General features: G+C 44.4%; 1 protein-coding gene across 1 annotated transcript; it reads left to right on the forward strand.

The window, feature by feature from the left end:
• Positions 1-1327: 1327 nt before the first annotated feature.
• Positions 1328-2084, forward strand: LOC117150639. The gene is made up of 2 exons (XM_033317612.1): positions 1328-1549; positions 1616-2084. Exons 1-2 carry the CDS (start codon positions 1414-1416, stop codon positions 1879-1881), a joined length of 402 nt encoding a protein of 133 aa, XP_033173503.1. The 5' UTR covers positions 1328-1413; the 3' UTR covers positions 1882-2084.
• The last annotated feature ends 13854 nt before the right edge of the window (positions 2085-15938 follow it).

Here is a 15938-nt window from a genome sequence, read left to right on the forward strand (position 1 = left end):
CCCGCTAGTTGCCAAAGTAAACATGTGTGAAGTGCTCGGGAAAAGTGAGGGATGATGGGCGGGATGATGGCCATGATATCCATATCTGTATCCGTATCCATAACCATAACCACGCGCCTTTTTCGCTACACTAAAACCGCAATACAAACACACCCACACCCACTTAAGAGAACGGAAAAAGAACGAGGGGCACAGGATATGTTGGATGGGATGTACTGTGCACCACATTCAAGTTGATCCCCTTGTAAATCTCTAAATTGTTTTATGAACATATTGGCCGGGAAGGTGTAAACCTAATTTTCCTTTATGAACCGGACGAGGCAGGTAAAGTGGAAGTGCATCCATACCCGGACTTTTTGTTCCGGCTCAGCAGGATGCACTCCATATCAATGTGCTCTTTGTTTGGCCGCCTCATTTAAATCGTACCGCTGGCCAATTTGCATTCGCACTACAGCCAAATTGATCCGCCCTAATCCCAGTTTTAGTTTTGGTTCCCGAACTCTTCTTCGCTTCTTCGAGCGACCGAGCGATCGACCGAGATTTATAAGAGTAGGATTTAAATTTGCTAGAAAAACAAAACTCCTCTGCCTTTTCCTCAGGCTTTAGCCTTGCCTGGGTTGGTTTCTGGCTGGGATTGGCTTGGATCTGGATTTTGGCCCGATCCGGCTTGGCTTCTGCTCCGGCTTTAACTTTGCGCTTGCCCTTTGCCGGGAAGGTCTGAACCAGAGTTTTGAAGTCAGTCGGTTGACCGGAAAAAGGCCTTCAAGGGGTTGGTCGCGTGGGCAGGGAAATATAAGGGTTTATCATTTAAGAAATTAAGAGATTTGGTTATAAGTATTTCTTAAAAAATTAATCAAATTTAATATTATTAATTTTCGGCATAGTGTCTAATTTATTAATTATATAAATATTGTAAGATGTTGTATTGATTTTTAAGACAATTTTTTAATACCTATGATATATATCAAAAACAATGAATTATTGTATCTAAAAGTGACATGGTGGCGCCATCTGTTGTTCCCTTAAGCCCCTGTACTTGATTTCTGGTAACAGTAATAAGGCGCCATCTGGAGTTTGCGTTGGCTACTATCTGTATTGCAGCACTGGAATTAACAGCTGTTACAGTCCGATAGACGATAGATTTTTCACATCACAATCGTTATTTTGACTGCTTTTAAAATGATATTATTTAATGCTACAATGAAAACAACCAATTGCAAAATCACAATTATAATGAATCATTATTAAAGCGCTGCATATGGGCCAACCTAAAGACTTCTTCCTTAAAACGGTCGCTGGATTTCCGTGTCTGGCCACATTTTGGATAATTTGGCAACACTGCCATCTTGTTATTACTTATGCTAAGAAGTAAACAAAAGGCGTCCAATGTCTGTATTTTCCTAATAAAAGCCAATGGAGGATTGGAAATCGGAGGAAATGGCAAGGAAAAGAAACAGAAACAGGAGCAAGCACCGCAGACGAAGGCAAAAGAGTGAAGGAAAGCCGAAGCCACACACATCTCGAGATCAGTGGAGCAATGCGGTTCAAAGTAACAATAATAGTCACTAAGAAGTTTTTTAATAATGATAGCCATTTAAATCCCATGTTATTGTAGTATACCACAGCCTTTTTGAATGGCACCACAATCATGTTATGAGTCTCTGCCCTGAGGTTAATCCGAATCTGGATCAGGACCTCCAGGATATTCCCAAGGAAACAGGAACATTGCACTGCCTGGACTACGTCTACGAGAGTTCCTCCGAGGATGAGGAGATCGAACCCATTGACGAGGGTTATCTGAAGTTCCTCGAGGTGACCATTAAGCATCAGCAGGAACTCAGGGAACGAAGAACTGCCCAAACCACCGACTCTTTAGATTAGAATTATGGTAAAACAGGTGTTTACGCAGATGAAAACCTACAGTTCAATTTCAACTGGTAATGACCTAAAAATTGTATCTTAAGTGAAATGTTCTAATTTAAGCTGAAGTTTATAAGTTTGGTATTTGTTTTGGTAAGCAGAAAATGTACCTTTTATAGGGGATATTTTTTATATGTATTAAGTATATGTGAATGTTTTGATAACTTAATGTTCATACTTAGCCATCCTAACTGAATGCCCAAGAGCTAAAATCAAGACTTGCGTAGGACGAGAAAGCAACTGTACTTGAATTCCCGGAACTCTTCAAGTGGGAGACAAGTCTCTGATATTCTCTTTCTCTCATATGGTTCTCCACTAATGAAGTTGTGCGAAGTCGGCAGTTTTTTGGCCAAAGGAAACGCACATTAACCCGACCAAGACTAATGCGATGTCATTTATAATCGCGCTGGGAGAACCAGAAGAAAGCTTCAAATTGGGGCATGACTAAAAAGGGAGAGGGGCCATTGGTAGGATGGAGGACCATTTGTGGGTCAGAGACAATGCCTGCTGCTCGTGTGGGCGTGGCAAGTCGGGCATTAGCCAACATTTTTCGGCACTTTTCAGCAGAAAACCTAATTAAGACGTCCGACTCTGAGTGGCAATGGATTTGCTTGGCTTACTCATATCCCCTATCCTCTATCTCCTGACCACGCTTCTCCTCCCCCGGAGCTCTTTTCCCACCTGCTCCTCATTCTCCACTGAAATCACGACTGGCGACGACAACTGCGAACGACCTTTCTAATGCCCGGCCACTGCATAAATCATGGCCCAAATGGCGGCCACCTGCAACCGGCAGCAATAGCAGTAAGCCAACAGCAACTGCAAGTGCACTGTAAGAAATCGCATCACTTGAGAGTAATTAAAGCTCATATTAAATTCTCATTACTTAACTCTCTTGGCTTATACTTGAAATATAATTAAAAAAATGAGTTTCTCCATGTCCACTCAAAACCATTTGTTGTTACAAAATTCCCATTCCAATTCTCTCAGTGTAGCTAATAAGGCTTTGCCTGCATCGCGAACGGAAACGGCAACTAAAACTTAAGCTAAAACTAAAAACTGGGATAGGATCTGGGGAATCACAGTTGGACATTCACCAAACGGGAGCGATAAAAGTTTAGTAAAATTGAAATTGAGATTTCAATAGAAAGTTAGGCTCCACCCACCGAAGAGAAGAGAACGATAAAATCAAATAGAACAAAAATTCGTTTCCCTATGAAAGAAAGCCATTATACTGGAGGCAATAACTTAATATCGGCATTAACTAGTTAAAGAAGCCATGGAATCTTCTTCCAGATGCTACTTCAAAATATTATACTGCTATATATTGAGGGAATTACCTTTAAAGCAAGTTAAATTATGATGATTTTTTAGGACATTTTGATGAAATGCAGTGGGGATAGCTTGAAACATCCAAGAAGTCATAGAAGTGGAATCCGGTGGAGCAACCACAGAAGCCACAAAAGTCGCCGCCCAAAATGGCTGCCTTGAGGGCCAGGCCCAGAGAAAAAGCGAGAGAGTGTGAAGGAGAAGCCTCTAATTAAATGGGTGGACCTGTTGAATATGGCTAATAACCAAAGGAGGAGGAGAAACGAAGGCGGCAACATGAGGAGCTCATGCGAAAACAAACTGGGCAAAAGGGCTGTGGCCACCTGTTGCGGCTTTAGTGCCCTCTCTGTCTTCGGTTTCTTCTCGTGTTCTCCCTCTTTTTTTTATCCGACGCCATGTTGCCTGTAGATTTGCATGATACTGCGATTGAACACCCCCAACTTCTCGGATTTTGCAAGACATCGCGGCATATGAATATTTTATGAGCTGGCAACCGGCTGTTTTGGAGGCCAACCGGCGACAGTCGGGGAGCATTTGAAGTGCCAGACAAATTGTTGCCTACAAATCAATTAAATTGCTAATCAACAGCGACAAACGGCAGCAGCAACAACAGCAGCAGCAACTGTTGCAGCCACAGCAGCAACAAATCGTGTATTAGGCTCACAATTTAATGGAGCCGCATTCCAGCGGCAAAGCCAGCAGCCATTGTTGGTTCCCTATCGCCAAAGCGACCACAAGAAATGCATAAACATATTGCATATTTTTTTCCCTATTTTTTGTTTTTCGGGCGCTGGGGAGATAAGTAAAGGGGCCAAACACAGAACAAAGCTGCCAGGCTCTTGGACGAAAACAAGTGCGCTGCAATTGGGCAGTTAGGAGGGGTTAAGAGAGAGGCAACAGGGGGTTAAATGCGGGGTTAATGGGGTGCCGGAGGGAGGAGGAACATACGGCCTGAAAAAGAACAAAACCAGCACGACCCGAAAAACTAAAGCTGTGCCACAGCAAGAGCAACAGAAACAGAAGCAACATGGAAACACCGCAGGCGGCATTTGACAAAAAGTAAACTAACCACATATGAGCATGAATATATTGAAAAGGGAGCTGCGGAAGAAGCCAACGGATGGTGGCTAGGGTAAGCTAAGGCTGAACTAGATGCCAAAAACAAAAATGGGAGGGAATACTGAATAGTAACTGGGAAGCATAAGCTTAGGCATATGGCACCACCCACTGGCTGGGCTCTCATCGCCTTCAACGATACCCAAGTGTACGGCACTCAAGAGTTGGCCGCTGTCGAAATTCATTTAATATCAGAACCCTGATTTCGATTCCTAATCCGATGCAGATTTAGACTCCGGCCGAGACTGGCCAGCAGTTTCAGGTTACCACGCATGTGGCTTTTTCAAGTCGTTCTCCATTTGTCGCCTGGCACTTTTCTAACTTGCTGTGGGAAAAGGAGTGGCGTGGCGCTGGAGGATGGGGGCTGCCTTGGATTGGGACTGGGGTTGCGGGGATACTCGAGAAGAGGGTTGAGAAGCGTGAGAGCCGACAACAAACTGCGCCTGCGCACGCGTTCAATTAGCTGCAAATTGCAAATCGTGCGGCGCATGCGCAACGTCCCGATGCGATGTCGCCACAAACGGCGGCAACATGTTGCTGCTGCTGGAACAGCGCACAGGAAGAAAATATGCAGCTCGATGCGATGGAGTAACTTTTAAAATGAGAAATCGAATACAAAGTCTCACAAGTATTGGTCTGGTCTTTTGAACACTTTAATAAAATTAACAAAATCATGGAATTTTCATTGTGCCACATGCATTTTTCTAAGTGCACAAAAACGGCCAGAGCAAGAGCAATACCAACGGCAACAGTTGCTAATGTGTTGTCAACAAAACTCATGTTGACAGCAGAATCGAAAATATTTCATTTCAAATTTGTGGTGCTGCAAGTTGCAGGTGTGGGAAAGAGAAAGGCTCCAGGGAGGTGTCGATGTCCACTGTTAATTGGGTGGATTGCCTGTTTTTAGGGGGGCCGGTGGGTGGAGCTGTGGTTGGTGGTTACCTTTAGAGAGACACATCCTGTCGCCGCTTGCTACTTGCAACCATAACTCAGTGGCCGCCACTGCGGGAGCATTTGCATGGAGGGAATCGAATTTCTTGGGGAAAGATTCGAATGTTACTGCTGAGTGAATGATAACTGACAGTTGAAACAGCCAGCCAGGAGCAGCAAATAGCAGCAGCAAGTAGCAGCAGCAACAATACAACGGCAACAAACATTGCAGTCACTGCGACAACATGTTGCTGCCGCATCCTGAGGGAAGTCGTTGTTTTTGCGGCCTCCTCTCCCGGTTCCTCGGTTAAATGTCAATAAATATTGGCAATGCTCTGCCCCAGACGCTGTCATTGTCATGGTTGCTGTGGTCGCTCCTGCAGCAACAAGGCACTTGTAAAAATACATAATTAAATCGAGGTTTAACTGGTTATTAAAAAAGGAACGTGCTATGTGTTTAACCAAACAAGTCCCAACCAATCTGTGTTTTTTATTGGCAACCGGAATACTTATGCATAACTAAAGATGTAAAAATCTAAATTTATTTTGTTCAGTGCAGCAGCTGCTTGGAATGCCTGCAATGATCTCGCGTTGTGGTTCGTTTCTGCCAATTCAGAATGCGCACATAAATTCTATCAAACAAGCAAATGGAAATATTAAGGAAATTTAGACATGCTATCCTAAAGAGCGAGGTGACTCCCCCCGGGTGCGGAAATAGAGAGGACCCGCGGAGGATCCATGGGATTGGGGGAAGACTGCAAATTCAAAGCAACCGCCGCCAATTTAGAGGCGCGGCATTGGCAATCCGCGGCATAATACCAGGGAGTATTATGGCAAAGTCAAAGGCTAGACCGAGTGAGTGGTTGGCTGAAACCGAAACCAACCGCAGAGCCACATACATCATTTTCACACCAAAAAGCAATCGAGTGGAAAACCTCAAGGCGAGAATTATGAGCGACAACACACGGCAACAACAAATGACTTTGCGAGTGAATTTGCAGCTAATAATTTACACAAAAGCATTTTTAATCATCCAAAGCGAGGCAGCTATGTGGCTCCTTCGCCTCGGCATCTCCCCAATAAATTGCCAACGTGCCAGCGACAAAGTAATCAATCAGCGCGGTCAATAGCCAATGATCCCGCTGCGAAGGATCGTGGATGTGGGCAGGGGAATCTGTAGGATCGGAGGATGATGCATTTCGGAGCAGCGAGCGAGCACTGGGCTGGCATTGTGTCAGTCACAGCAGCCACATCAGCAACTGCAATGGGAATGCAATGCAATGCCAGATCATTGATAATGATCAGCGGCATCGACATCGGCAGCTTCGGCTGAGGAAACACATCTAGAGTGCAACCTCCTCCAAATGAGAAAATCAACTCCGCAGCTCAAAGTATGCGTAATGGCCCCAGGGAGCTTCGGAGCCCCGAAGATGCTCTATTCTCAATTCTCCGTTTTTCCTCCGGTGGGGGAACAACTGGCAGCGGTTGTTTGCCTTTTGCCTAGATTCCGCGCCGGCGAATCCGCGATGAGAAAATGCGTCATAAATGCGTAAACCCGGCGACAGCAGGCACCGAAAGAGTTTGTCAGTGATGGGCCATTGAGTAATGGACAAAAAAAACTGAAATAAACTTGGCTACTTTGACTACATTGCAATGTAGCAATTATCCCTTATAATTGCTTTTACGTTGGGCGCCATATATTTTGAATGTTCATAAACGATCACGATCACATGATACTTCCATCTCTAGGATTCTTCAGTCGCCTTGGCAGTCTTCATCATATTTAATGGTTGTGTGATAATATGCCACGTTGCTGCTGCCGTGGATGTTGATGTGGATGTGGATGCCACTGGTGGTGGCTTTTGCTACTTGCTTCTTGCTTCTTGCTTGGCCATAAAGAGTCCGAAGTTGCAGTTGCGCAAATGCAACGCAAAACTCAATTAAAGAACGCATTGCAGTCATGATACTCCCGGAGATTCTGTTCTGCTGTCCCTCCTCCAGTGGCGATGCGATGATCATTGGATCCGCGCGATGCGATGCGATGATGATGAACAACTGACATTGAAGTGCCAGATCGACAACTGAACGAAGCCATGCTCATAAATATGGTTGCCCCATGCCCATACCCATACCCATACCATACTATGGGTATAGCCATATGCCCACACTCCATTGCCATTCCCGTTCCCATCTGAGGCCATCTCCTCCATGGCCTGGCTGTCGTCTACAAGTTGGTTATTAGTCGAACGGAATGTTGGCGATGCGCGTTAATTAACTCATCAATTTTTTTTCGCAGGCCCCTTCGCTTTTTCGCCACCCGAGTGTCTGATGGATGCATTTACTCCTACTTAGCATTGTCCGAGGGTAAAAGGATCTCCAGCGAGTGGTCGTGGTTCTCGTTCTGGTTCTGGTTCTGGTTCCATTGTGCGAGGGCTTATCTTCAGTTGACACAAAGCTCCCGGCAATCCAATCAGCTCGTGTGAGGTGGCATTTTCGTATTTTTTCATTCCATTTTTTCCCGCCTGTCAGGGAGGCTTCTTGTTTCGAGGGAAATTAAGTACCTACTAGAATGTAGTTGAAAATGTCTTTAATAATGACAGCAACTATGTGTGGAACTTGAAAAGCGCGTAAGCATCATCGGCTGCGGGAACACGTTCGAGCTGCTCTGCCTCCTGGTCGCTGCCCCTCGTGGTCGTGTGTGCAATAATCTGGAACGTCATTTTTATTGCTGCCACTCGCATTGGGGCATTCCAGCCTTCGCTATGTAGGTATCCCACTCCTTCGGCTCCCAGCTCTCCAGCTTCTCAGCCTGCTCGTTGTCATCTTAAGCAATCATCTCATAATCGGCAGTGGCAGTAGTCGAGGCCTCCAACCTGAGGCTGAGCTTTTGTGATGTGCGCTCCGGCTTCTCCAGGCATCCCTGACATCTTTACACTGAGATCTAATTGTCATACATACTCGTAGTTGGGAAAGTCTGTTCGATGATATCGGACAAAATAACCACCACACTTTTTATCTTGCCGGGTTATATTTTTTTCTCAGTGTATACGATTCCCTGTCAGCAAATCCCCTCCAGAGTTTCCCGATCTGACACATCTGCCGCGGAGATGTGTGTGCCTCAAAGAGGTCCGGACTGATATAAATCTAAGAAGAGCGGATCTGGAGCGCGCTTTTTTGATTGATTGCTGCGAGTACTTTTTGTCGCTCCTGTTTTTGGTGTTAATAATAATTATTATCGGAGATGTTGGATGGATCGCATTCAATGTCGAGCAGCAGGGCGGAAGCGACTACTGTTAGTCCTTGGAGAAAACGTGAGAATTCTCGATGGAGCCTTTGTCACTCCCGATTGCGTCTTGCCGGCGGGACTTCTCTTTGCCCATTCCAAAACTTTGCACGTGCTGAGAAATGGCTTAGAAATTTAACAAAATCAGAGTTTCTATTTCAGTTCAAAAGAAATAAGTATTATTATGGATTCTACAACCTACCTATCCATACATTCTATTTGCTTTAAGAAAGTCCTTATGATCGTAAAGAGAATAGCTTGCTGTTTCGTATGGGCATGGCTGAATGCATCATGGATTGTTCCAGAGAGTGGGAAAGAGATAGACGGCAACATTGACGTGTGTGGCATGTGGGCAAATTTGTTGTTGCCGCTGGAGATGTTGCTAGTCGCTGCGGTTGCAATGCTGCCGTTGTCATTGGCCGCGGAAACAATGCGGCGGCGCTGCAATTTAAATAAGTGCCCGGCAACAGAGAACATTGAACATAATTGCCTTTTACTTTGTTTCGTTTCGCCTTGTTTGGTTGGTTTTTTCACTCTGTTTGGTTTCTAGCGCTCTCGTCGCCTCATTTCCTTTCCAACACGAAGGTCAGCGGCCACAAAAGCAGTTGCAGCGGTCACTTGCAACCAGCAGCATCAGCAACATCGGCAACATTGGCAACATCGCCAACAACGGCCAAGTCGGCCACGTCGGCGGTACGGCAGCAACACCAGCAACACCAGCCACTACCGCCTTTGGGGCAGCCGCTTACAAGCGCTGCGAATTCCGCTCACTGTCGCCATAATTGTTCGCTCCTTTAACCCCTTCTTGCCCCTTTTTTGGCTGCGACATGTTACAGGCAATTGATTGCTGCCGCCGCCGTCTGGTTAATGAGCCCGGAGGAGCTTAGGGGTAGTTCAGGGGAGCCCAGGAAAGTGGCTGGCCGGAGCATCTGCGGCATGTGAGGTGTCTAAATTAGCTGGGAACGCGTTTTCGGCTGTCGCCAGCAATCAAAAGCGGAATATCCGCGTCCCCTTGTAATTAGGGGAGAGCAGATACCAAAGAATCCGAGCGGCAGCTTTAGTTTCAGAAGAACCAAAAAATGAAGAACGTACACTTATGTATACACATATATAGAAAACAAATTGTAAGATAGATTAAATCAAGGAATTATTAATTTAAATAAAAAATTATGTGGATTTCCCTTTAGAAATCCTCAACGCCTACAAAATTAAGTCAGTTCTTAATTGGCCACCTTACGATCGAAATTAGTTCTAATTTCGCACTACTCTGCAGGCATAAACGACTCTGCAGAAGCAGCTACAGTAGCTGCGAAGCAACTCAAACATTTGTCAGCAACTTTGACTCCAAATCGGCATCGGAGTTGCAGTCGCGGATTCCAGGTCTGTTGCAAATAATAAAAATCGGTAGCAATTGCAATTGTTGCTGGGCACAAAGGGAGCAAAGCGGAGGACTTGCGGATCCAAATCCGAGGCCGTGGCCATGGCGGTGCGGTGGTGCAACATGTTGATCACTGATATCGTCTGCACGACTCGCAGACGGGGCAACAGGTAGAACCGAGGGTCCATCTCTCTGCGGAAGCCTCTCCCGATTTCTTCTTATTTCTGGGCTTTTTCTGTTGGTTTTTGTTGATCTGGCAACTTCATTATTTGACAGCGCACGACTTTGATATGAAACCGAGGAACTGCAACCGAGTAGGAGTAGGATCATCGGGTGGTGGTGCAGGAGCAGGAGCAGAATACTTTCAAATGTATGAAAAAGCGAGAAACAGCAGACTCAGCGACAACTTTTTTGGCCAGAAACGGAATATTGTTGTAATCAATTTTACAAGTTTTTATTTATGGTAACATTGCGCCGCATGTGGCAACTGTTTTCGGATTTAAAACTCTGCAGAGTGAGTCGCAGTTGTCTTCGTTACTTCTCAGCTATTAGGTGCCCTTGAGAGACCGATAAAATAGAAGCCAAATTAGCTCAAAGTATTTTTTTGGAATCAACCAAACAAACCTGCGAACTCTAACCGAAACAGCAAGCAGTTAATAAGACTGCCGATCTACCCCCTTTTTTCTCACTGTGTGCGGACTTTTGGCCGTGTTCCAACGGACCAGCGGACCAACTGACACCTAGACACATTTTTCACTGGCACAAATCAAAGGCAACCATTTTCACTTTCAATTACAGCAATTAAAGCGAGCAATGATAATAACTTATTTAAGCAGCAGGAGAAGGAGGAGGGCAGCCGTCGAGGATCGTGGACCGCGGATCGCGGATCGCAGATCGTCGCCAAAAGCGGACACGCAGACGCATCGCAAAAGTAAAACAACAAGGATGGAAGAAAAACTAGTTCAGGCTAAAAACAGGTCCCCCTCTCGGATCGACCTTGTTTTCACCCCCCTTGGCGCGCCTCTGAGTCGCGGCATGCGCAAATTGAATTTTCGAGAACTATGCAACACTCATACGCCCCGTGGGTCCGCTGACCCCCTTTGAGCCGCCTGTCCGCCACTGCAATTGCGGAATAAACGTTTTTTAATTGAATTCGAATTCTGGGGCCATCGCCTCCGCCCTCTCCCATCCTCCTGAGGATCCCCTTGCTCCTGTTGCCTGGCTTGTTGTCCTCGGATCGCTGTTGTCGTCGCTCGGTTTGAAGTCATCGCTACAGTTGGAGTTGCAGTCGCCATCGCCCAGTGGCTCACTTACAACTTGGCCCCGCTGGCCATCCTTTTTGAAGCCTCCTGTTCTGCTCGTTTGTGTCTCAATGATCTAACTGCGAAGAGTACATTAGCTACACAATCCGAAAAGTAGCTAGAAATCCCAGAAAAGTTGGTAATTACTAAATGTTATCAGAAATGTTAAATGCTAATAATGATGCAGTCTGACCTCTTTGATATATATCTAACATTTTACCAAAAAATTCTAATACTAAAAACATACATTTTAGGTGTGTAACCAAAAGATATATTTTTTTAAGTCTTAGCTTACCTTTTTACGTACCTGTAAATGTGAACAACTCAACTTTAGAGCATTTTATTATCATTATGTATTTCTTCTTTTGATCAGTCCTGTTTTTTGTTTCTTTAAGTTTGCTGTGTTTTTTATTGCTAATTTATAGATTTTTTGTGTGGTGGCTGCTGTTGTTGCTCCAAAGAAATGCCTTTGACTTGGTTTCGCTGTCATTAAAACGCGCGATGGGACACCGACTTGTTGTTGCAGTTAATGTTTTTGTTGGGCGATCCCCGATCGTTGATGGTTGGCTCTTCCTCCTTCCCACTAGCGTGGTTGATTTTAGTCGTTCGTCTTTTAAATATAAATAACGATAAATCAAAGGTCCGCGGTGCAGCAAGCAGAGCCCAGCCCAAAGATCGATTCGTGGGATCTGTTCTGCCCTGTAGCCCTGATTTCCGACTTGGCCAGAATTGGTTAAGCCTTTAATTGCGTCCAAGAATCCATTCAAAGCCATTTCAATTAGAAAGAAAGGCTGCCACCCACCAACAGGTGGCACCAAAAGGAAACAAGCTCCAACTTTAGATAAGATTGAGAAATAACAGTTTAGTACCAAGTCAAGTGGGTCAAAATAGCAACAACATTTTTGTATAATCTATGATCAAGAAAGGTTTGTTTTTTGTTTAGTTTATGTAAGCTGAACAGTAGGCAAATTATTCTTATCCCGTACCAAAATCCTGTGAGTTTAAAACCCCGAACAGCAGCATCTACCGTATTATTGGGATCCGCTCCTTCATTTTTTGAGTGGGCCATGGGAACCTGGTGCAGAGGTTATCCGGCTGGGCCGAGGTTTTACGAGGCCATTGTGGGCTTAATTAATTACACCCAGTTGCCGATTGCCGCTGGCTTTCTTTCTCTAATGTCTGCAACTCCATTTGCCTGCCTTATGCTGGATTCTGTAATGTAGATATTTCATTTGCCATTTGAGACTGACTTGAGCTGACTCTGACGACGTCATCAGGCCGCCTCCAAATGCGTTTTGAGGCGGGTTGCCCGAACCCGCCAACTCCGCAACTCCGCAACTCCACAACTCTGCAACTCCACAACTCCGGTCGCCTTTGCTGGCTGCACTTAATCTCGACCGATCGTCAACGTTCCATCAGCATCATTGGCATCAGTTTACCAGTAGAGTAGCTTCTCCTCCCCGAGATTGTATCTCATCAAAGGCGCACGTTTTCGAAATTACCGTACTACCTAAGTGGGCGTCTAACTGTGCCACAGTCGAGGTCCCAGTGAAAAATCCGCGGCCTGAGCCTGTTTCCCCAGACTTTTCCAGTGTTTCCAGTGTGCGTTGTTTACCCTTCGACCTCCCATTTCGACCCCCTTCATGATCACCCCTTGAATCCACTCGCTCAGTCATATTTCAAGCGCTTTTTCAAATTTTCCACGCTTGCTTTATGCAATTTCTCTCCGCCCGCCAGAATTTTCCATTAACACTTGCCAGCAAGGAAACTTAAGAATTTCGAGCGAAATTCCTCAGGGTCTGCACAAAAATCAGAAAATATCTAGGAACAATTTTGGGATTATTCTGGTCATTGAACGGGGTATTGGTGTATAATTTAGCTAATATAAAAGGGATCGTTTATTCATTAATGAGCAATTCACATTGCTGACAAATTGAATACTCTTAAACTAAAAATGCCTAAAACAATATCAACACTATTTCTTTTCTAATATAATTGGAAGTACTCCGCTATCTTGCAGATAAGTGTAAAGCTGGGTAGAAAAGCCAATTTTCCCCCGCGAATCGCATTTGGCAAATCAAAGTCAAATATGTTTTATTAAAAATATTTTAATGCCATTAAGCATTAAACATCAGCCAAGTGTATTAACCCCTGATGGGATCGAGCTTCATCGCGAGGGTTTCAGTGGGGAGACCACACCGAAATGGCTTGCTCATGACCAGCGGCGAGGTCAGAAAGCCTCTTCCCGGGGCCAAAAAGCCCGGGGTTTCTGCCTCTTCGGCGTTTCGCATTTCGCGCGAATGGTTTTTCTTTTGGCTTTGCCTTTGCCTTTGGATCGGGGTCAATTTTGGGTGCGTTATCGACGGGGAATAAAGGAATCGAATGTGGGGATTCGAGGGGCGAAGAATTCGCTCCAAGAACGTAGCTTACACAAAACAAAACAATACATATAATCAGATCGGGGAAAAATGTATTTTGGCATAAAATTAAGTACTTACATGTAATACATGTAATTCTTTTCGTTTTAAGATGTAAGCTTTCATACGTTTACTTAAAATGGTAAATAATGTACTAAAGTCTGGCACTTTTTCCGGTGTATTGCAAAATTGGTTGCAAGTGTTGCATGTTTGGCAGCCCACTCGATCGATGATGACCACCTGCAATTTTTGTTCCCCACAGTGTGCCAGACGATTTCTAACTAATTTTAGTCGGTTCCCCTTCTCAGGAGAATGTGTGTGCGTTTTACAAAGCTTAGAGTAACGAATAGAATATAAATGGTCAGGAATTAGCAGAGTCTCGAAGATCACGGGATTCGTGTCTCACGGTACCTTCTCTAATGCAAATCTCAGCATCTAAATCGGAGCCGTAACAAGAGGTTGGGAAAATAGGAGACCAGGGGAAAGCAGAGTGCATTCAAGAGACAAGAAAAAATGTCTGCAATGCTTAAATAAATAAAAAGAAGAAATTGTAGAATCACGACCGAGAAGCTGAAGCAACTGAAGAAGCAGCTAAAGTGTACAGAGCGCGAAAAGTCCACTGAATGGCAGTATAAATAGTTCGAATAATTAAGAAGAAAATTAAGAAAGTAAGTACGACTTTTCACATCTTTACTGATGCTATCGGGCAAACCATTAGTTTCTAATTTCGGAGCAGAACATTATTATTGAATGAAACTATGGCATTTTCTGAGAAATATAAATAAATGAGCAATTTTATATTTGAAGCAACAATTCCAATCACACTGTTTTCTGTCTGTCCTAAGACATCCAGTTCGTTCCCAGCTGCTGTTGGTATGATTTCAATGGCCGTGATTTCATTATGAGGTTATGCAAACAAACCACCCAACAGTCGCCGCTGATGAGGATTTTCCCTGGATTTTCTCTCCTCTTTCCCTCTAGTTTTCCTCTCCCTTGCTGATGAATGAAAATTGTTGCTCATAATGTGCCGTTAGTAGATGCTGGCTCACTATCTGCGGCATTCGTAAGTGGTCCAGTGCTCGAACAGTGGCCAAAACCAACTGCCCAACCTCTTGTTCCTGTCTACCCTGCTTTTTTATAGCCGAATTTTCACAGAGGCGACGACGACAACAGCTCGGTGTTGATCTTATCGCTGCGTTTAGCATTTAATACCAAATTTGTTTTATGCAAATGAACCACAGCATCAACACCGCAGGACTGTAAAATGAACACTTGGTGACAAACAGCAATAGCCAACGGCAAGCAAAAAGTTGTCAAAGAGTTTCAAAGTTCGTACAGGGAAAACGATCAAAAAAATCAGTTGTGTTATCAAAAAATTCCAAGTGATTAAAGTTAAAAATAGAACGATAATGCTGAAGTTTGATAATCTTTTCTAAAGGATTGATTACTTCACCCAAAACTATTATATTTCAAAAAGAGATAAATCGTTTAAATATATACCATTTAAGGAACTCAGTTTTATCATCGAATGTTTTTCTCTGTGCAGCATTAGATCTGAGATTCTTTGGTGGTGCATTTTTTAATTGATGCTTAACCTTGAGGGCGGAGAATCGCGGGGCAATCGGTCGGAGATTTCGTTTCCCCCAGTGCTGTGCCTCCAAGTCTTCAGATCAGCAGCTGGCGATAAGAAATCCGATTTGGATTCGGAGCTGCAGCACCGAGGCTGGTTGCCAAAAAAACTTGGATTTAATAAATCTTTTTATGAATTCAATTTATTTTTTCGATTTTTCAAATCCGGCGATTAGCGGGGGATTGCAACGGAGGAGGGGGGTTGTTGCGTGTTTCATATTTAATCAATTTTGGGTGCTGCTGCAGTTGCAACTTGCAACCGCTGTTTTGTTGCATTTGTGGCGCAGTCACACGCTCGGCTTATCTGATTAGGCTTCAATTTCTCAATTTACCAATTGATGTGGATCAGCGGGGCGGCGCGGGGCGGTTCCCGGTCGCGTAATTTGTTGTTAACATTGAACTTTTCATGTTGCCACACAAATTCGATAGTTGCAATCGCCTGCAGTTGAAATTGGTTACAAAAGTATGATAATACACTTTGTAATTTTAATATATTCTACTGTATACTTTTCAATGAACTTTTTACAAGTTATTTTGGCTTTTCCTCTAATGATCTTAAGTTGGCGATGCCCAGATCGTGGCTTCGAGAGGCGGAAATCGGACAGGGCTGGTGCTCCCTTGGCTCATGACTTTTC

The sequence above is a fragment of the Drosophila mauritiana genome, chromosome 2L (assembly GCF_004382145.1).
Source record: "Drosophila mauritiana strain mau12 chromosome 2L, ASM438214v1, whole genome shotgun sequence".
In the NCBI taxonomy this organism is placed as follows: domain Eukaryota; kingdom Metazoa; phylum Arthropoda; class Insecta; order Diptera; family Drosophilidae; genus Drosophila; species Drosophila mauritiana.